The sequence below is a fragment of the Salmo trutta genome, chromosome 16 (genome assembly GCF_901001165.1).
Source record: "Salmo trutta chromosome 16, fSalTru1.1, whole genome shotgun sequence".
Classification (NCBI taxonomy): Eukaryota; Metazoa; Chordata; class Actinopteri; order Salmoniformes; family Salmonidae; genus Salmo; species Salmo trutta.
The window spans coordinates 9,917,982-9,940,484 of NC_042972.1; the positions used below are offsets into that span (position 1 = coordinate 9,917,982).

Sequence of the window (22,503 nt, forward strand, 5' to 3'; positions counted from 1 at the left end):
TCGTAATGCTTAAGTCGTTACGAGTTCACTAATATAAGTAGGACAACTTCTCTCTCCATTGAAGACAGGCGGTTGTCATCACCAACCCTCATCGAATATTCAAAAATGGATTACAATAATCAGATGTATGCACCAATCCAAAGAAAGGATAGGCGGCAGCGAGACAGCCCGCCATGACACTTTGTGGACAACGACTCCCATTGTTAGGGCGGAGAGACGTGTATCTTGTAAGTATATCAATAAACTTTAGTTCTATTTTAGATGCTTGATGAGCTGCAGGTCCTGCCTCTCCCATCTACTAATTGGTTTGTAGGACATACTATTCCATGTGGGTGATTGGAAGATGAACGAGGTACACACTCCAGTTCAGTCAGCACAGTGACCAATGGGAAAGTACTGTACAATCAAGCTTGAAGACATGGCATATTCTAGCAGATGACAAACACAAAATTTGATGCCAAATATACAATATATTCAAATACTCAAGTATCTGCATCATGTAACCATTAACCAACATAAATGTCACTTTGTTTATAACGGACCGATTTAGGCAGAGGCTACAGAGCAGAGCTGTATGATGAACTGTTTGGTTAAATTGTAAGTCGCTCTGGATAAGAGCGTCTGCTAAATGACGTAAATGTACCGTAATGTAAATGTAAATCAACAGACCAATATGGTTCCGATAGGTTATGTTTTGAAATACTTTGACCAACTCACAGTAGGGAGAAATCCTAACAGTCTGACAAGTAGACAATGAGCTTTGAAAATCATGAATTGGTCTCATTTTATTATTTGTGTTCATATAATGGACATCAGTTCTTTCAATAATAACAGCCTTATCGAACGATGAGTATGTTCAAACTGCTTGTTGTAGGTAATAAAGCTTTTGCCTGTAAAGTTAAAAATATTGCTTGAAATTAGGGCAACCATAAATAATGATGACAAAAAGGCACAGTAGGTTCCCAAACATAACTATTAAAATATTCCATGTTGTTTTCTTTCATAACTCTAGGATATAATCTAGCTTCAAAACACCGACAGAAGGCTTGTAAAGAAATGCATTGAATGAAGTTTTCCTGGTAAAGTTATGATGTGTAGGCTACTCTACATTCTGTAAGTTTAAACTCAAAACAATATACTGTTTTTTATTGTATTGCATTATGTATTGTACTACATTGTATAAAATTAACTATTTTAAATGCAACTCTACACACTCTTAGCAGGACGTGGCATCACCAGTTTCAGCCCAATATCGATGACACAGGATGGCATGTAAGAGAGGGGGATCCATCCAAACTTGGCGTCCCAGCCAGCACTGTAGCGGGTTCGGGGGTAGGAAGACACCAAGGCATGTTCCATGCAGTTAGTCACTTTACTCAGGTCAGAGTCACAAGATGCATTCATGATCAACCGTTGGATCTGGATGTCTGGATCAGTTGGGGGGAAAAAGAGGATATTGTTAAAACTGTTAAGAATTTGTACGGCCAATGGGAGGACTACAGAGGAGAGAGAAGCGAGAAGAGCAGAGGAGAAAGGAACGGGAAAGAGGAGAGGGGTTGAAGCCAGACACCAATTGGATGTTAAGCTGGCTGTAGCATGATAGCCAGGATGGTCATACTACGTATAGTCTTCAGACAAATGTCAATGGGATTTTATACTAATGAGATTTAGCAGAAAATTCCATTGACACTTAAACAAGATTAGAGGTTTCAACCAGGGGTTGGAACTAATTATTTTCCAATCGTTTCGTTCTGAACAGAACTATAATTTTTTTCATGCCATTCCACTGTTCCGACCAGCAAAATAAAGTTCTGAACCAGTCCAAACCCCCAAAAAGTTAGTTTATATTGTTCTTTTCCGTTCCTTTTAAAAACCTCCTGAAATCATGAAGTTTTTTTTACATTTAGCTTGACATTACATTCAAATATAACCACCCCCCAAATTATTATTATCAAAGAACATTAACTGGTTCCCACACTTTTAAATAATTGTTCTGTTCCATAACAGTATATAGATAACTTTCGTCCCCAGTTCTGATTTTGTTCCTCCCCCAAAAATGAGGTACTGTTACCTGAACCGGTTCCAACCCCTGGTTTTAACCCTGTGTGTGAAGGACAGGACCGTGGTTTATTCCAACGTCTCATCCGGCAGATGACTTTCTGCTGCTGCTACTACTACTGCTGCTACTACCACCACTAACCACTGCTACTGCTACTTACACTTATCCAGGTACTTGTCTCCATAGCTGGCCTTTACTTCAGGTGTGAGCTGGTTCCACAGGCGATGCAGCTCTCTCTCAATGGGGTCCAGACTGGTAACCGCTGTCTTAAAGAAACCTGGTTCAATGATGCACACCTTGATCCCAAAGTAGTGGATATCCCTCCTTTGGAAAATGTAGACATCAAAGCTAGGTTGGCATACATTCTCTAAAAACACTATGTTGCTCTTTAACATTGTATAATAATGTATTTTTGAATATTGTAGCTCAGTGAAATACAGTAGATTAAAGCGGACTATTAGAGTCTAAGAAAGGTAAATACCACAATACGGGTTTGGTTTGGTTGAATTGAGCTTCGTGACGACTACTATAGATATGTTGTTGTGATAGTACCTGGAAGATTAGCCCGCATTGTGGGCTTACAAAGATCCAAACAAACTATAGTAGCCTACCTGAGGCAGTCTGAGAAGGACTCCACAGCGAACTTGGAGATGCAGTATCCCCCACCGTTAGCCGCCACCCTACCCAGCACCGAGGCCACGTTGACAATCCTCCCCTGGGCCTGTTTGATGAGGGGCAGGAAGGTGAGGGTCATCTCTATCACCCCCATCATGTTGACCTTCAGGGTACTGGTATAGTCCTCCAACCTCATCCACTCTGAGGGACCCATGGGCAGGGAGCGTCCCGCGTTGTTCACGATACCCCACAGTCCTGGGAGAGGGGGAGAGAATTATTAAGATATTATTTAGTCAGAAATGTTTTCAGATTTGGATTCACTGTGTATTTCAAGTCAAATGCATCTGTTTTATTTGACACAACTGCTGTTTGAGTCATGGTTACATCTAGGGCCCCTCTGACCAGACCAGGATAAGTTACAGCTAGGGCCTCTCTGACCAGGATAGGTTACAGCTAGGGCCCCTCTGACCAGACCAGGATAGGTTACAGCTAGGGCCCCTCTGACCAGACCAGGATAGGTTACAGCTAGGGCCCCTTTGACCAGACCAGGATAGGTTACAGCTAGGGCCCCTCTGACCAGACCAGGATAGGCTACAGCTAGGGCCTCTCTGACCAGGATAGGCTACAGCTAGGGCCCCTCTGACCAGACCAGGATAAGTTACAGCTAGGAAACAGAGTTTTACTAGTCAGGAATATAGGTAATACAAACCCCACTCCAAATGGTTTCTCACCATTATCTCCAACCTCCTGCTTGGTGTACTCCATAGCTTTCTGTATACTGGCGGTGCTCGTCACGTCTAGGAGAACCGTCTTCAGGTACGGCCCAGTCGCCCTCTTCAGATCATCAGCACCTTTCTCTGTCAGACACCCAGCTATCACCCTGAACCCCCGCCGGTCCAGCCTCTTACAGAGCAAGTTCCCAAAGCCAGAGTCACACCCCGTCACAAACACATACTTCTCCTTGATGTTCTCTACTTCCAGACTGTCTCTGTACAGCCAGCCTAGCGTCCACAGAACCACGAAGGTACCCACGCCGTACAGCCATAGATTATCCCTGCTGGGGAAGAGGAGAGCACAGTGAGAGGTTGTAGGGTGAAATATGATGTTGATATTTATTTTTTGCCCGATGTCATGTTTTTCTTTAGCATCACACCGGGCAAAGACCTTACGTTAACATCAAATCAACATCTACGTTTGGTTGGTATTTGATTGGGTTGTCAAAAAACATGAAATCCACTTGAAGCCAACCAAACCTTGAAGTCCCTGAATCGTTGGTTTGTGCTTGAAATCTAGGTTGAAATGAGACAGAAAACTGTATGATGATGGCTTTTTTTTTTTGCAAATGCAAAAAATGGATGTTCAACATCAGTTATGTTGAAATATGACATTGATAGAATTTCATGGAAATATTTAGACATTCTTATGACATTGATTGAAAAGTGAGTGGGTGTTTTCATGCGGGTTTACATAGGCTTATTTCCAAAAGAACATCCTAGGAGTTAAATGGAATGAATAAATCTTACCCTAAATACTGGTACACAGAATCAATATCCATGATGAGGTCCGGGAGAGGATTTTATGGAGGTGTAGAAAAATTAATCCCTGCAGGAAGTGTTAGGAAATAACACACATTACAAAATGTTGTCAACGCTACCTGAGCAAGTCGTTCAGTCAAACCTGTCACTGTAATCTACACGTCCTCCTGTAACATTGTATGCCGATCAGCTCCTATATTTCTTGTGCTTACAAACAGGTTTGTTTGCCTTTTTTGGATTCTCCATGACGTTGCGGCGCCCTTGTTGTGTCCCAAATGGCACCCTATACAGTGCACTACTGTTGACCAGGGCCCATATGACTCTGGCCAAAACTATTGCACTATATAGGGAATAGGGTGCAATTTGGGACACGAACGAGGTCGGGGGGTGGGGTGCCTCAACATCATGGAGAATCCAAAAAAGGCAAACAAACCTGTGGAACACTGACATTATCTCAAATGTTATCAGTGAACTGACACTTGGCTAAAGTTTTATTTTTCATAATGACAGCAGAAAACTTTACAAATAATCATAAAATCTTTCTGATGGAAAAAGGGGTACATTTTTATCATTATATCCTTCAAAGAAAATGGACTAAAACCCAAACATCCAGTGAAATCGCCCGAAATAGTAATTCAGTGGAATCTGGAATACACTTTACCGGATGGCCTATTTTGACAAGGATCAGTTGAATCTGACATCTTAAAACACGTGTTTTTGGGCTTTCCAGTGAGGTATTTTAAGAACGATATGCATAATATGGGGAGTTGTTTTCTTCAGAGCACATGAGAAGTCTTGGGATAAGGCTCTTATAGATCTTATGAAACAAAGAGGCACTGGAACGAGGATAGGGGTTTAAGGCAGGGCTTTGATTGTTTTGTAGCAAAAACCCATTGCCTCTCTTCAAGCTATTTAAGCCTCTCAAAACCTATTAGCCTCCCAGCAGACTTATTAAGCCTTGGGTGGAATAGATTGGGACATCCTGGGATCACACGGAAGAAAGGGACATTCTGTATGTAAGCAAGGTGCACGGCGGACCAAGGAGGATTTTGGGGGTACAGTCACACAAACACACCAATAAGAACAACTGTAGGAGGGGATATTGCCTGGTACACCTGTAACTACAGTATGTTAGCCATAAAATCACTCATTAAAATGTACATCACATAGGCCGACCGATTTCAATTACCACATCTCTGATATGTGATGGCGAGGGGACAGTATCTAGTGTGATGGCGAGGGGACAGTATCTAGTGTGATGGCGAGGGGACAGTATCTAGTGTGATGGCGAGGGGACAGTATCTAGTGTGATGGCGAGGGGACAGTAACTAGTGTGATGGCGAGGGGACAGTATCTAGTGTGATGGCGAGGGGACAGTATCTAGTGTGATGGCGAGGGGACAGTATCTAGTGTGATGGCGAGGGGACAGTATCTAGTGTGATGGCGAGGGGACAGTATCTAGTGTGATGGCGAGGGGACAGTATCTAGTGTGATGGCGAGGGGACAGTATCTAGTGTGATGGCGAGGGGACAGTAACTAGTGTGATGGCGAGGGGACAGTATCTAGTGTGATGGCGAGGGGACAGTAACTAGTTTGCACCTCTTTGTTTTAAGGGGGGGGGAATAAAGGACTTAAAATTCTACATTTTAGTAATTTAGCAGACATTCATATCCAGAGCGACTTACAATTAGTGAATTAATCGTAACATAGGTGAGACAACATATCACAATCGTAGCAAGTACATTTCTTCCCTCAAAGTATTTATCAGCAATGTAATTGCATGGTCTTTTTGGTCTCGTCTCCTGTGCTGTGAGTACCTTCCCATTTACACCAAGCACCTTCCCATTTACACACACACCAAGCCCCTCCCATTTACACACACACCAACCCCTCCCCCTGCCACTCACACCAAGCCCCTCCCCCTGCTACTCACACCAAGCCCCTCCCCCTGCCACTCACAACAACGATGAGAGATCACATCTTCCTCTCTGACAAATGGTTTCAACTCGCTATTTACATTTGAGGTTTGGTCCAACAGAATCGGTCATATGGACAACAAGACACATTGAGACATTATTGTACTGTAATAGAGAAGTTAATCTTTCTACCGATACCCTTTTTATATCTCAACTCCTCAAATTGAGCGCAGAGCAGACACTACTAAAATGGGAGTATCAATGAACATTGATTCTGGAAAAGTAATGTTAAGTTTGTCGCCCTCGGCATTGAGGTACCACGTACCGCAAGCAGCATTTTAGCCAAAGACTGTTATACTAGCTTGTCTAGTCTGTGTTTTTATAAATGAGCAAAAAGCATAAAACAAAATTATACAAGGAATTGACTTGTTCTCATTCTGAGAATAAAGGTAGGCCACTTGATTTCAACAATTGACAAAGTGGACAGGCTACCATGCAGTTCAAACAGTTGGAGACAGACAGAAGGGTGTGTTCATAACAATTCAACTGTTCTACCTTGTTAGCTAGCAGATAGATCCAGGTCGGATAATAAAGATTAGCTGGCTACTCACTAGCACGTGGGCTTGTGCTTGAGATGATTGTTTAGGAGACCTTTTCTATATAACGCCTGCTTTAAGAAGTTAGTCATTATTAGCGTATGTGCATTATGCATGGTTCTGGTTGTATTTGTAACAAAAAGGTTATTTTCATAAACAGTCTTGAAAGTCAGATCTGTGATTATTGCAACAACAAAAAAAGGTTTAAAACTATTTGTAATTATTAGTAGGTCTTATGGTTGTGGAAGGCTTATATTTAGCCTATGTATAAATTTGACAAACCCTGAATTCATTAGATTATTGCTGTTTGAAAAGCAGTGTATTTGACCTTTAATTGTACAACAAAGCTTATTTAGAGAAAGCTTAACAACAAAAAATGAAGATAAGAACTTTTAGGCCATATCGCCAAGCCACATGACAAAGCTGAGCATATGAAACTGTCCTTATTTACTCTGGTCCTTCATGGTCCTTTCCCCTCTGGATAATAACATTTGCAAATCAGTGCAAAGGCTTAGTAAGCCCGGTCCATTTAGAACTTAACATTTATATAAATAATTCAATAATAATATATTACAATGGACTACATGTCATGCACCAGAACCAGCTATGCCGCCCTGTACATATCTAACAATACTTTAAAGTTTGAAGGATTGGTTAGCACTTTACATGAATCACTTCAAAAATGCATTCAATGTATTCAGTTTTAATTATCTGATGATTATCTTAGAAATAAAACTGCCAACTTACCTTTTCCCTGAAATGAAAATGCCAACCTACCTGTTATCAGTGGTTTACTGTAGGCTCAGCTACCTCCTCTTCTCTCTCCCTCTCTGACAGTAACAGTTTGGTCCCTGGAGCCTGTGTTCTGTCACTGTGTGTGACTGGCAGAGAAAGGGCTTTATTCCTGTAGTTTATCCTATAAGACAATCTGCAAACTGTGTGTAAACATGGACTGTGTGTGTGTGTGTGTGTGTGTGTGTATTGGGAATAAAGGTAGGTGGGGAGGAGGAATTATGGGCCCAGTAACTGCAATACATTCAGAGCCCAGTAACTGCAATACATTCAGGGTCCAGTAACTACAATACATTCAGGGCCCAGTAACTACAATACATTCAGGGCCCAGTAACTACAATACATTCAGGGCCCAGTAACTACAATACATTAAGGGACCAGTAAATTCTGACATACATTTATGTGATTTAAAAGAAAAAAAATGATCAGTTGATGTCAAGACCAATCCATGGAAAATGTATATCTACCACTAGACTGTCATTATGTAGCTTGTCAGTATGTACCATAGCCCAATTGAGAGCATCCGGTCAGGCTGTATCACCGCCTGGTACGGCAACAGAACCGTCCGCAACCTCATTGCTCTCCAGAGGGTGGTGTGGTCAGCCCAACTGCCTGTCCTCCAGGACATCTACAACACCCGGTGTCACAGGAAGGCCAAGAAGATCATCAAGGACCACAGCCACCCGAGCCACGGCCTGTTCACCCCGCTAACATTTAGAAGGCGGAGACAATACAGGTGCATCAAGGCTGTGAATGAGAGACTGCTTCCATCTCCAGGCCATCAGACTGTTAAATAGTCACTAGTAGCCTTAGTCACTGTTCTAGCAGGCTACCACCCGGTACTCTACCCTGCACCAGACTGCTGCCATATGTACATAGTCATTGAACATTGGTCACTTTCATAATGTTTACATACTGTTTTACCCACTTCATATGCATTTACTGTATTCTAGTCATGGCTCATCCTATATAACTACTGCTGTATACACCTTTTTAATTCATATACTGTCTTTACACACTACAGGCTGATCCAACTTTGATGTAATGTCCTTAAAACAAGTCAAAATGAGGCTCAGTAGTGTGTGTGGCCTCCACGTGCCTGTATGACCTCCATACAACGCCTGGGCATGCTCCTGATGAGGTGGCGGATGGTCTCCTGAGGGATCTCCTCCCAGACCTGGACTAAAGCTTCCGCCAACTCCTGGGCAGTCTGTGGTGCAACGTGGCGTTGGTGGATGGAGCGAGACATGATGTCCCAGATGTGCTCAATTGGACTCAGGTCTGGGGAACGGGCGGGCCAGTCCATAGCATCAATGCCTTCCTCTTGCAGGAACTGCTGACACACTCCAGCCACATGAGGTCTAGCATTGTCTTGCATTAGGAGGGCCCCAGGGCCAACCGCACCAGCATATGGTCTCACAAGGGGTCTGAGGATCTCATCTCGGTACCTAATGGCAGTCAGGCTACCTCTGGCGAGCACATGGAGGGCTGTGCGGCCCCCCAAAGGAATGCCACCCCACACCATGACTGACCCACCGCCAAACCGGTCATGCTGGAGGATGTTGCAGGCAGCAGAACGTTCTCCACGGCGTCTCCAGACTCTGTCACGTGCTCAGTGTGAACCTGCTTTCATCTGTGAAGAGCACAGGGCGCCAGTGGCGAATTTGCCAATCTTGGTGTTCTCTGGCAAATGCCAAACGTCCTGCACGGTGTTGGGCTGTAAGCACAACCCCCACCTGTGGACGTCGGGCCCTCATACCACCCTCATGGAGTCTGTTTCTGACCGTTTGAGCAAACACATGCACATTTGTGGCCTGCTGGAGGTCATTTTGCAGGGCTCTGGCAGTGCGCCTCCTGCTCCTCCTTGCACAAAGGCGGAGGTAGCGGTCCTGCTGCTGGGTTGTTGCCCTCCTACGGCCTCCTCCACGTCTCCTGATGTACTGGCCTGTCTCCTGGTAGCGCCTCCATGCTCTGGACACTACGCTGACAGACACAGCAAACCTTCTTGCCACAGCTCGCATTGATGTGGCATCCTGGATGAGCTTCACTACCTGAGCCACTTGTGTGGGTTGTAGACTCCGTCTCATGCTACCACTAGAGTGAAAGCACCGCCAGCATTCAAAAGTGACCAAAACATCAGCCAGGAAGCATAGGAACTGAGAAGTAGTCTGTGGTCCCCACCTGCAGAACCACTCCTTTATTGGGGGTGTCTTGCTAATTGCCTATAATTTCCACCTGTTGTCTATTCCATTTGCACAAAAGCATGTGAAATTTATTGTCAATCAGTGTTGCTTCCTAAGTGGACAGTTTGATTTCACAGAAGTGTGATTGACTTGGAGTTACATTGTGTTGTTTAAGTGCTCCCTTTATTTTTTTGAGCAGTGTATATCCTGAACAAAAATATAAATGCAACATCCAGAAATGTCAAAGATTTTACTTACAGTTCATACAAGGAAATCATGCAATTGAAATAAATAAATTAGGCCCTAACCTAATACAGATAACCTATGGATTTCACATGACTAGGAATACAGAAACGCATCTTCAGATACCTTTAAAAAAAAGTAGGGGCGTGGATCAGAAAACCAGTCAGTATCTGTTGTGACCACCATTCGGCTGTTGATTGTGGCTTGTGGAATGTCGTCCCACTCCTCTTCAATGGCTGTGCGAAGTTGCTGGATATTGGCGGAAACTAGAACACGCTGTCGTACACGTCGATCAAGAGCATCCCAAATGTGCTCAATGGGTGACATGTCTGGTGAGTATGCAGGCCATGAAAGAACTGGGACATTTTCAGCTTCCAGGAATTTTGTACAGATCCTCGCGACACAGGGTCATGCATTATCATGCTGAAACACGAGGTTATGGCGGCAGATGAATGGCACGACAATGGGCCTCAGGATCTCGTTACGGTATCTCTGTGCATTCAAATTTGCATTTTATCAATGGCATTGTGTTCGTTGTCCGTAGCTTACGCCTGCCCATACCATAACCCCACCACTCTGTTCACAACGTTGACATCAGCAAACCGCTCGCACATGCGACGCCATACACGTGGTGTGCGGTTGTGAGGCCGGTTGAACATACTGCCAAATTCCCTAAAACAACGTTTGAGACGGTTTATGGTTTAGAAATGAACATTCAATTCTCTGGCAACAGCTCTGGTGGACATTCCTGCAGTTAGCATGCCAATTGCACGTTCCCTCAAAACATCTGTGGCGTTGTGTGGTGTGACAAAACTCTGGAAAAAGTTAGTTGGGCTCATCACCTAAGGTTGAGATTCTTGTTGTATTTTAGATTCATTTGTGCATTGCAACAACACAAACGTCATGTTGTCAGAATTTAGGAAAGAGAATGATTACCAAACAAGAATGTGATTGAGCTCCAATGCCTTGTGACGCAACATTACGTTGATTTACTCTGTTCTGTAGCTGGATTAACTGGTATCTTTCTATCGTTGCTTTACTCTGTTCTGTAGCTGGATTAACTGGTATCTTTCTATCGTTGCTTTACTCTGTTCTGTAGCTGGATTAACTGGTATCTTTCTATCGTTGCTTTACTCTGTTCTGTAGCTGGATTAACTGGTATCTTTCCATCGTTGCTTTACTCTGTTCTGTAGCTGGATTAACTGGTATCTTTCTATCGTTGCTTTACTCTGTTCTGTAGCTGGATTAACTGGTATCTTTCTATCGTTGCTTTACTCTGTTCTGTAGCTGGATTAACTGGTATCTTTCTATCGTTGCTTTACTCTGTTCTGTAGCTGGATTAACTGGTATCTTTCTATCGTTGCTTTACTCTGTTCTGTAGCTGGATTAACTGGTATCTTTCTATCGTTGCTTTACTCTGTTCTGTAGCTGGATTAACTGGTATCTTTCTATCGTTGCTTTACTCTGTTCTGTAGCTGGATTAACTGTTATCTTTCTATCGTTGCTTTACTCTGTTCTGTAGCTGGATTAACTGGTATCTTTCTATCGTTGATTTACTTTGTTCTGTAGCTGGATTAACTGGTATCCTTCCATCGTTGCTTTACTCTGTTCTGTAGCTGGATTAACTGGTATCTTTCTATCGTTGCTTTACTCTGTTCTGTAGCTGGAATCTTTCTATCGTTGCTTTACTCTGTTCTGTAGCTGGATTAACTGGTATCTTTCTATCGTTGCTTTACTTTGTTCTGTAGCTGGATTAACTGGTATCTTTCTATCGTTGCTTTACTTTGTTCTGTAGCTGGATTAACTGGTATCCTTCCATCGTTGATTTACTTTGTTCTGTAGCTGGATTAACTGGTATCTTTCTATCGTTGCTTTACTCTGTTCTGTAGCTGGATTAACTGGTATCTTTCTATCGTTGCTTTACTTTGTTCTGTAGCTGGATTAACTGGTATCCTTCCATCGTTGATTTACTTTGTTCTGTAGCTGGATTAACTGGATTCCACCACCCAACAATAATACAAATGCCCGAGTTTGTCCGCCATTACTTGATGTCTTCATTCAAGTAAAGAGAAGCATCACAACAAAACAAAAGTTAAGAGACAAGTATTTTTCCTCTTGTGGACAAGACATATAGCCTAGTCCCCCAGATCGATTTGTGGGTTTACCAACTCCATTGCCGTCAATGTGTTTAGACATGACAATGAGTTGGCATGATAGCGTAAAACAGACAAACTCAGGCTACAAGACATACAGTAGATGAGAATTATTAATTGAAGAGGGACATACATGATCCAAAATGTTTTCAAGGAGCAAGAGACTGTTGATGTTACCGTCGCATTTATTACACAGGTAGAGGGAGCTAGCCTTACTAACCCAGGCTGACATCAATGAGTACGGTTATGTGAACATAGTCCAATTAATATAATAATAATAATAATATGATTTTAAATGTTTACACGCTTTACAAGAAGAACGATTTCCCTCAGAAAATCCTGTTAACATGGACACATCTGAAATCAGGCTACCTGATGGGACTTTGATAAATGCAGGAAATCGCCAATCAAAAGAAACGTTCTCCCACTGCCACCATGTTATTTTTGGGGAGCCTATTTTAGTCAGAGTTCGGATATATAAAAGTTTGTATGTGAAAACTATTTCTAAGATGCATACTTTCAGTTTTTTACGAACTTCACTCACGTATATTCGAAGGATATTTGTGCTGCTGGTTCTGGCACATGCGCAGCTCAAACAGACTGCTGGAACACTGATTAAGATTCTTACATGTCTTAATCATTTGAAAGATTGGTTTTCTGCGCAGATGTTTAAAATCGGCATACGCTTACTTTGATTATGACCGTATGCAGATTAAGATAAGCAGAGTAAATGACTACTGCATAATCTGCATACTGCCACAATCCATTTAATATTGGGTTATTAGTGTGCATGTAAACTTACTCAAAGATGAATATTCATTCAGGAATTCTGCAGCAACCAGGGTAGGTAGTTTTAGTCAGACAGAGAGAAGCAGGTACTAGTCAGTCTCTTTCTAAACAGGAGACTGGCTCTTGTAATTACAAGCCAATAAATCCAATTTACCCACGCCACTTTTACACAAACGGGCCTCTTTTGTTCCACGCTTAGCTAGCTGTCCTGTTCATCCTCCATGGGAATAGGGAAATGGAATAACTTTAGAGAGACTAGCACCCCAATCTGAACTATTCATCTTCGCAGGAGCAGAGCGTAAAAAATTGATTGGTTAGATATGCTTTGTCTTGTTCTCCCACACTGATTGACCCATTGGGGAAATAATGTTTGTGTCAATGGCTAAATCATTATTATTAGGAGTGTTGCTAAATTCACATGGACCATATGTGAGGTTGTGGCCCATTACTACACATAGTAGGAGGACAGTTAGATATTTCCACCACAAGGTTATTATATGTGGTATAGACCTTAAACAATTCAAGTGTTGTTAACAAAACAACATTGCCGATGGGACTTAGATGCTCTGATCAATAAGGTTTATTTGTCCATAGACATACTTACTGTAACACAATGTGTCACTCATGAACAGTGGACAAGCCTTAAAGCCGTAGTCATGTCTGAACCCATGTATCGTCCTTTGAGATATTTGGCTTATCGGGATTTGGGGTCCAGAATCGTGGTATCCGCTGTGAATCCACCCCCTCTTTCACAGTGAGAGTGTTCAGCTACTAATGCTAGCAGCAGTCCATCAGTTCTGGGTTTAGGTTCAGAGTGTCTATGAAGAGGCTGATGTGAGTTGTCCCTTGTGTACGTACTCCAGAGCTGTGGCGATGGTTCTCATATCCATCTCAATACTGCGAGCCCAGTTCTCCACATCACCAATTTCCTGGTCAAGAAAAAGATAAAAGGATAAGGGCCAATACTAAAGATACAATGGGAAGGGTTAGAACTAAACATGAATAAGTAACCTGCAAAGATAAGATTACAAATGCATAACTGTTTGTTATTCTGGTAATGACCAGGGTCCAGTTTCTCAAAAGTATCTTATGGCTAGTTAATCTTAGAACCATAAGATCAACTAGAATCTAATTTTATTCATCACTTGCTTCGTAAACAACAGGTGTTGTCATTTAAGGCTCTAGATAGCAGGAAACAGCAGTTACAAAAACACTCAAATCCCAGAGTCCCCCACATGGATTGAACAATATTTGCACATTATTCTTTCTAAAGTTCTTGAAGTTCTGTCAAGTTGGTTGTTGATCATAGCTAGACAGCCATTTTCAAGTCTTACCATAGATTTTCAAGCCAATTTAAGTCAAAACTGTAACTAGGCCACTCGGGAACTTTCAATGTCTTCTTGGTAAGCAACTCCAGTGTAGATTTGGCCTTGTGTTTTAGGTAATTGTCCTGCTGAAAGGTGAATGTGTCTCCCAGTGTCTGTTGGAAAGCAGACAACCAATTTTTCTCTAGGGATTTTCCAGTGCTTAGCTCTATTCCGTTTCTTTTTATCCCCCCAAGTATCTTTACATTTTGAGTACTTTTTCCACCACTGGTATAGAGGTCCTGAATGGCAGGATGCTTGGCCCCAGTGATGTACCGGGCTGTACGCACTACCCTCTGTAGCGTCTTACGGTCGGATGCCGAGCAGTTGCCATACCAGGCGGTGATGCAACCGGTCAGGATGCTCTCGATGGTGCAGCTGTAGAACTTTTGAGGATCTGGGGACCCATGCCAAATCTTTTCAGTCTCCTGAGGGGGAAAAGGTGTTGTCGTGCCCTCTTCACGACTGTCTTGTTTTGTCTTGTTTGGACCGAGATGGTTTGTTGGTGATGTGGACACCAAGGAACTTGAAACTCACGACCGGCTCCACTACAGCCCCGTCGATGTGAATGGGGGCGCGTTCGGCCCTCCTTTTCCTGTAGTCCACGATCAGCTCCTTTGTCTTTAATTATTGTTGAGGGAGAGGTTGTGTTCCTGGCACCACACTGCCAGGTCTCTGACCTCCCTATAGGCTATCTTATCGTTGTCGGTGATCAGGCCTACCACTGTTGTGTCGTCAGCAAACTTAATGATGGTGTTGGAGTGGTGCTTGGCCACGCAGTCGTGGGTGAACAGGGAGTACAGGAAGGGACTAAGGAGAGGTGTTGTTGCATACCCTTAGCACCTGGAGGCAGCCCGTCAGGAAGTCCAGGATCCAGTTGCAGAGGGAGGTGTTTAGTCCCTGGGTCCTTAGATTAGTGATGAGCTTTGTGGGCACTATGGTGTTGAACACTGAGCTTTGGTCAATGAACAGCACTCTCACATAGGTGTTCCTTTTGTCCAGGTGAGAAAGGGCATTGTGGAGTGCAATAGAGATTGCATCATCTGTGGATCTGTTGGGAGGGTATGCACATTGGAATGGTCTAGGGTTTCCGGGATGATGGTGTTGACGTGAGCCATGACCAGCCTTTCAAAGCACTTCATGGCTACCGACGTGAGTGCTACGGGGCAGTAGTCATTTAGGCAGGTTACCTTCGCTTTCTTGGGCACAGGGACTATGGTGGTCTGCTTAAAACATGTAGGTATTACAGACTCGGTCAGGGAGAGGTTGAAAATGTCAGTGAAGACACTTGCTAGTTGGTCCTCGCATGCTCTAACTACATGTCCTGGGAATCCTTATGAATGTTGACCTGTTTAAAAGGTCTTGCTCATATCGGCTACGGAGAGAGTGATCATACAGTCATCCAGAACAGCTAGTGCTCTCATGCATGCTTCAGTGTTGTTTGCCTTGAAGCAAGCATGAAAGGCATATTGCCCATCTGAGGGCATAGCGTGATTTTTTATAGCGTCCAGTTCCCTGAAAGCAGCAGGTCTAGCCTTTAGCGCTGTGCAGATGTTGCCTGTCATCCATGGCTTCTGGTTGGGATATGTACGTGGGGACGACATGGTCAATGCACTTATTGATGAAGTCGGTGACTGAGGTGGTATACTCCTGAATCCCGGAACATATTCCAGTCTGTGCTAGCAAAACAGTACTGTAGCGCATGCTGCGTCATCTGACCACTTCCGTATTGAGCGAGTCACTGGTACTCCCTGCTTTAGTTTTTGCTTGTAAGCAGGAATCAGGAGGATAGAATTATGGTCAGATTTGCCAAATAGAGGGTGAGGGAGAGCTTTGTATGCATCTCTGTGTGTGGAGTAAAGGTGGTCTAGAGTTTTTTCCCCCTCTGGTTGCATGTGACATGCTGGTAGAAATGAGGTAAAACGGATTTAAGTTTCCCTGCATGAAAGTCCCCGGCTACTAGGAGAGGCGCTTCTGGAAAAGCATTTTCAAGTTTGCTTATGGCCATATACAGCTTGTTGAGTGTGGTCTTAGTGCCAGCATCAGTTTGTTGTGGTAAATAAACAGCTACTAAAAATATAGATGAAAACTTTCTTGGTAGATAGTGTGATCTACAGCTTATCATGAGGTACGCTACCTCAGGCAAGCAATACCTTGAGACTTCCTCAAATTTAGACATTGCGCACCAGCTGTAATTGACAAATAGACACACACCAGTTTGAGGTGAGTAATCGCTGTTCTGATAACCAAAAGCTCTTTTCGGTCATAAGAGACAAAATAAGTTACAAACAATGCAAAAAAAAAAATAATTCAATAAATACCTAAATAGCGCAATTGGTCAAGAGCTCGTAAAACGGCAGCCATCCCCTCCGGCGCCATTTTCATGTAGAGATGTGGTTGAATCTGTGTTTGAAATTCACTGAGGGACCTTACAGATAATTGTTTGTCCATGCAACTTATTATGTGACTGGTTAAACTATTTTTTAGGCTTGCCAGAACAAAAGGGTTTGAATACTTATTGACTAAAGACATTTCAGCATTTTTTATTACATTTGTAAAAACTTTGAAAAACATAATTCCACTTTGACATTCTGGGGTATTGTGTAGGGCAGTGATTTTATCCATTTTAAATTCAGGCTGTAACAACAAAATGTGGAAAAAGTCAACGGGGGTAAATACTTTCTGAAGGCACTGTATATCTAAATACAGTATACAGTGCATTCGGAAAGTATTGCTTTTGTTACGTTACAGCCTTATTCTAAAATGAATTAAATTCATTTCTTTTTCCTCAATCTACACACAATACCACAATAATAACAAATCAAAACCAGGTTGCAAATGTATTATTTCTAAAAACCTGTTTGCACTTTGTCATTATAGGGTATTGTGTGTAGATTGAGGATTTTTTATTTTTTTTTAATACATTTTAGAATAAGGCTGTAATGTAACAAAATGTGGAAAAGGGGAACGGGTCTGAATAATTCCCGACTGCACTGTGTCTATGGTAATAACATCTTCCTGCCACAAGGGGGTGGTACTGTCAACTTTATGAATGAGCACCAGACATGGAGGTTCATCTCATTGTCAGAATGTCCTGAAAGTCATCCTCTTGACAAAGCAGAAAATGAGCTATGACTGAGATGACTCAGAGATATTTTGACGGGAATAAAGCATCGCTCCCCCTCTCCCTGACCAAGCCAAGGTCCCTTAGGCTAGTGACACCTTATTTTCTCAGTTTGCAGTATATGACAAGGATAATGCACCAGCTTCTCAGGACATTGTAGAAGGCCAGAGAGAAGGAATGTTGTGTTTGATGTTCAACAACAAGGATTTGGATATCCTTCATACCTCAGTTACCTCCACTATGCTAACAAAGACACAGCACAGAGATTGTCTTACAGCTGAGAAAGAGTGGTCTTGGTAGAACAGTAGCTATCTGAGTCACAGATATATATTGATGTGCTTGAGGCCTACTGTAATTGTATATATTTTTTTATTTAACCTCTTTTTAAAACAGGCAAGTAAATTTAAAATCAAATTATTATTTCCAATGACAGCCTGGTAAAAGGCCTCTGTTGTGACAGTGGATAGGAATAAAATATAATATATAAAACCTTTGGCCACGACACATACATACATACATACATACATACATACATACATACATACATACATACATACATACATACATACATACATACATACACACACACGGCCAGATGTTTTAAGAATGACACAAATATTAATTTTCACAAAGTCTGCTGCCTCAGTTTGTATGATGGCAATTTGAATATACTCCAGAATGTTATGAAAAGTGATCAGATGAATTGCAATTAATTGCAACGTCCCTCTTTGCCATGCAAATGAACTGAATTACAAAAAAACATTCCCACTGCATTTCAGCCCTGCCACAAAAGGACCAGCTGACATCATGTCAGTGATTCTCTCGTTAACACAGGTGTGAGTGTTGACAAGGTTGGCGATCACTCTGTCATGCTGATTGAGTTTGAATAACACACTGGAAGCTTCAAAAGGAGGGTGGTGCTTGGAATCATTGTTCTTCCTCTGTCAAACATGGTTACCTGCAAGGAAACACGTACCGTCATCATTGCTTTGCACAAAAAGGGCTTCACAGGCAAGGATATTGCTGCCAGTAAGATTGCACCTAAATCAACCATTTATCGGATCATCAAGAACTTCAAGGAGAGCGGTTAAATTGTTGTGAAGAAGGCTTCAGGGCATCCAAGAAAGTCCAGCAAGTGCCAGGACTTTCTCCTAAAGTTGATTCAGCTGCGGGATCGGGGCACCACCAGTACAGAGCTTGCTCAGGAATGGCAGCAGGCAGGTGTGAGTGCATCTGCACACACAGTGAGGCAAAGACTTTTGGAGGATGGCCTGGTGTCAAGAAGGGCAGCAAAGAAGCCACTTCTCTCCAGGAAAAACATCAGGGACAGACTGATATTCTGCAAAAGGTACAGGGATTGGACTGCTGAGGACTGGGGTAAAGTCATTTTCTCTGATGAATCCCCTTTCCGATTGCTTGGGGCATCCGGAAAAAAGCTTGCCAGGAGAAGACAAGGTGAGCGTTACCATCAGTCCTGTATCATGCCAACAGTAAAACATCCTGAGACCATTCATGTGTGGGGTTGCTTCTCAGCCAAGGGAGTGGGCTCACTCACAATTTTGCCTAAGAACACAGTCATGAATAAAGAATGGTACCAACACATCCTCCGAGAGCAACTTCTCCCAACCACCCAGGAACAGTTTGGTGACGAACAATGCCTTTTCCAGCATGATGGAGCACCTTGCCATAAGGCAAAAGTGATAACTAAGTGGCTCGGGGAACAAAACATCGATATTTTGGGTCCATGGCCAGGAAACTCCCCAGACCTTAATCCCATTGAGAACTTGTGGTCAATCCTCAAGAGGCGGGTAGACAAACAAAAGCCCACAAATTCTGACAAACTCCAAGCATTGATTATGCAAGAATGGGCTGCCATCAGTCAGGATGTGGCCCAGAAGTTAATTGACAGCATGCCAGGGTGGATTGCAGAGGTCTTGAAAAAGAAGGGTCAACACTGCAAATATTGACTCTTTGCATCAACTTCATGTAATTGTCAATAAAAGCCTTTGACATGTATGAAATGCTTGTAATTATGCTTCAGTATTCCATAGTAACATCTGACAAAAATATCTAAAGACACTGAATCAGCAAACTTTGTGGAAATTAATATTTGTGTCATTCTCAAAACTTTTGGCCACGACTGTACACACACACACACACCACACACACCACACACACACACACCCTTGGCTAAAATGCTTTTGACAGAGCTCATGATACATCAAAAAAGGAGTGGAACTGTTCAATCTAACTTCTGTCTCTAGGGATAGTAAAGATACTTTGTTTTGGTCATAGAAGGAAAATACCCCATACCACTTCTCCTGACATCTTTTAAAACACTCAAAAAACATGTGGTCTGCCACCACTCACCAAAATATTTAGAGATGCTGGTTCCTAATCTAAGACCATATATGGTTGACTGTGTGTGTGTGTGTGTGTGTGTGTACCTTCAGGGCCTGGTTGAAGCCTTCCACCATACTAATCCACTGGCCAGTCTGCTTGGAGAACTGGCCGGCCTGCACCTGTAACGTCTTCACCTCATGGTCCAGCTTCCTCTGGTTCACATACGCCTTGGCCACCCTGGAATTAAACACACAGTAAGTGGAAGATGAGTAGGGCTATAACATGTATAGCACATGTTAAAACAATGTTACTTACAATAAGACGTTATAACACAATATAGATGTGTATAACAACGGTATCAGCCACAAGAGTTCGGAGATGATCAGAAAACGAATGCAAAGTTTGGCACAAGAATGGAAGCTAACTAAGTTCCATTATTCAAAAGAAGGTTGATCTGATTACATCTTATGGGCAAAGGCATTCTATTTGATATTGGAAACTGAAGGGAAAGTAGACTGACAGTTCCTGAAAAAGTGTAAAATTATGTCCTTATGAACTCCTTAATGTTAAATGTCAAAGAGAGAGAAATGTTGCTACACTTGACTTTATCCTCTTTTTGTTTACTGCAATAGAATGTAGCGGCACAACAATGGTGGTCACGTCTAACTGTTGCTCACTAAGATGCTTTTCTTGGGTTTGGCCCTTATGTAGTTGTCATAACGATTCTATATTACCAGTGTACATTGTGCTGTGGAGTCACATGCCATCATTGATTAACACAGTGATTGAAGGCTAAGCACACAAACAGGGGGTAGTTTCTCCAACACAGATTATGCCTAGGCCTGGACTGAAAAACCCAACTCACTTGAGAATCTCCATTAAAAATGCTTTTTAGTCCAGGATGAATTTTAATCTGTGTCTGGGACAGTGCCCCACAGGGTTCAATTTGCAGGCATTATTCAATAATAACATGCTATAATAAGTCAAGGCTACTCAAACAGAAGACGGTAGCTAAACATTTTCAATGCAGGTTACAACAAATGTCTAATATGTCACGTGTCAAGCCATTTGAGCTGAATTGGCTGAGTTGAACAGCAGAATGACTTGAACCAATAGGACATAGAATGGGTCACATAAAACAGGTAAGTTACAAACAGGGCATACATACCCCACATTGAGGTGGTCCACCAAGGCTTCTGTTAGACAGGTGGCAGCAGTAATTGCCTCTCGTCTACGTCCCTCTGTGCAGGGAAAAAGAAAACAGCTGTCATGTCATGGGTGAATGGAATTGGCCTACGCTGGAGATGGCAGCATGAGCAGCTAGCTTGTTAGTCATCAAGTCAAGAAGAAGCAAGAAGCTAGCTATCTGATTTCTGAGGCTACTTAGTTATACGCTAGCTAGCTCTGGGCATCAGTGTGAGTTCCTCTACTAACACAGAACTTGATACAATTTGTTGTTGTCGTTGCATGATGGGACCATAGTTAAGGGCCGTCCACACCAAGGATGATAACTGTTTTATTGTTATAATCTAATTCAAGTTAACAGGTGCATTCATACTACAACGATAACTACAAAAAGAGTGGAGAACGAGAGCCATCGTTTTGGATCACTTTCAGAGTGATTTTTTCCCCCCCTGTCCCTCCAATGAAATCAAAAACGCGTTTGATTAAAGTGTTCTTAGTTCTAGGTGTGTGAGGCTGCTTGGAGGAGAGGAGCGCACAGTAAACTTGCCTGGGTAACTAGACATGTGAGCATATTGTTGGCAACATTAATTCTACAGCTAACCTATTCCTATTTAGGGCATACATACCCCCGAGTATAATGGATGTATATTATAATGCAGCATATTGGATTCTCAACTGCAGTTAAAACCCAAAGATGTGTGTGTATTGTTGTGAATTGTTAGATACTACTGCACTGTTGGAGCTAGGAACACAATCATTTCGCTACAACTGCAATAACATCTAAATATGTATATGTAACCAATACAATTTGATTTGGAAGGAAGTAAGAAGTCACTATGACAACTAACACACCCGGAAGCACTGAATGGTCTGCGTTACCACCGTATTCATAGGCCTACAGCGAGCAGGTGTAGGCTCCTGTATAACAATACACTCTCCTCTAGTGTGGATGCTTGCCAACGTTTTATAGTTATGTATAATATATCGATATAGTTAGTTATCGACCTTGGTGTGAATGGCCCTTTACTAGTTAAAATAAGCTACATGCAGTTAATCACGGAATTCACAATTTACTGGTCTCATCTCATGCATTTCCAACAGTTGTCTGCCTTTGTGCCAGTCTAGGTTCAGGATAACAAGTAACGTTAACTTAACTAGAACAAGCTTAACGTTGCTGCTCACAAATTAGCTAGCTAACAGTTAGCTATATTTAGTAGTATTGTTTTAGCATAACTATCGCTAGCTAATCAGACAACTTCAGTTTCGCACGATACCGTCTGTCCTCTCACCTTGAAGTTCTTTTCGTTCGTTCTGCTTCGATTGGTGCTCCTTTAATAAACGAGAAAGCATTTTTACTTTGTTGTTCGTTCAGTTGAATGTTTTAATCCGAGATATTTTAATTTAGCAAGCTATCAGAACTCAAAGCTGTTGTCACGAGACCGCCAAATGCGGAAGAGACTTGTACCACGTGATCTTCTTCGTCCTCTTTTTTAAAACTTTTTTTAAAATGTAACCTTTATTTAACTAAGAACAAATGCTTATTTACAATGATGACCTACCAGATGGCCTCCTGCGTGGATTTGAGCTGGGATTAAAAATACATTAT

The 22,503-nt window shown here is 42.4% G+C and overlaps 2 protein-coding genes across 5 annotated transcripts; both read right to left on the reverse strand.

The window, feature by feature from the left end:
- Nucleotides 1-756: 756 nt before the first annotated feature.
- LOC115150055 (retinol dehydrogenase 7) lies at nucleotides 757-7,613 on the reverse strand. 4 transcript variants are annotated; one of them, XM_029692953.1, is made up of 7 exons: nucleotides 7,499-7,613; nucleotides 4,198-4,276; nucleotides 3,928-3,963; nucleotides 3,406-3,731; nucleotides 2,671-2,929; nucleotides 2,220-2,383; nucleotides 757-1,427 (listed from the first exon to the last, which is right to left on the reverse strand). In XM_029692953.1, the coding sequence occupies exons 2-7, from the start codon at nucleotides 4,227-4,229 to the stop codon at nucleotides 1,207-1,209; spliced, it is 1,038 nt and encodes a 345-aa protein (XP_029548813.1). In that variant the 5' UTR covers nucleotides 4,230-4,276; nucleotides 7,499-7,613; the 3' UTR covers nucleotides 757-1,206. The 4 variants fall into 4 exon arrangements, with proteins under 4 accessions (XP_029548813.1, XP_029548814.1, XP_029548815.1 ...); XM_029692954.1 differs by lacking the exon at nucleotides 7,499-7,613 and having other exon boundaries at nucleotides 3,406-3,728; nucleotides 4,198-4,435; XM_029692955.1 differs by lacking the exons at nucleotides 3,928-3,963; nucleotides 7,499-7,613 and having other exon boundaries at nucleotides 4,198-4,434.
- A 4,646-nt stretch (nucleotides 7,614-12,259) lies between these two features.
- On the reverse strand, nucleotides 12,260-22,381 carry LOC115150056 (biogenesis of lysosome-related organelles complex 1 subunit 1). Its single transcript, XM_029692957.1, has 4 exons — nucleotides 22,187-22,381; nucleotides 20,881-20,953; nucleotides 19,817-19,949; nucleotides 12,260-13,810 (listed from the first exon to the last, which is right to left on the reverse strand). Exons 1-4 carry the CDS (start codon nucleotides 22,245-22,247, stop codon nucleotides 13,700-13,702), a joined length of 378 nt encoding a protein of 125 aa, XP_029548817.1. The 5' UTR covers nucleotides 22,248-22,381; the 3' UTR covers nucleotides 12,260-13,699.
- Between the last annotated feature and the right edge of the window lie 122 nt (nucleotides 22,382-22,503).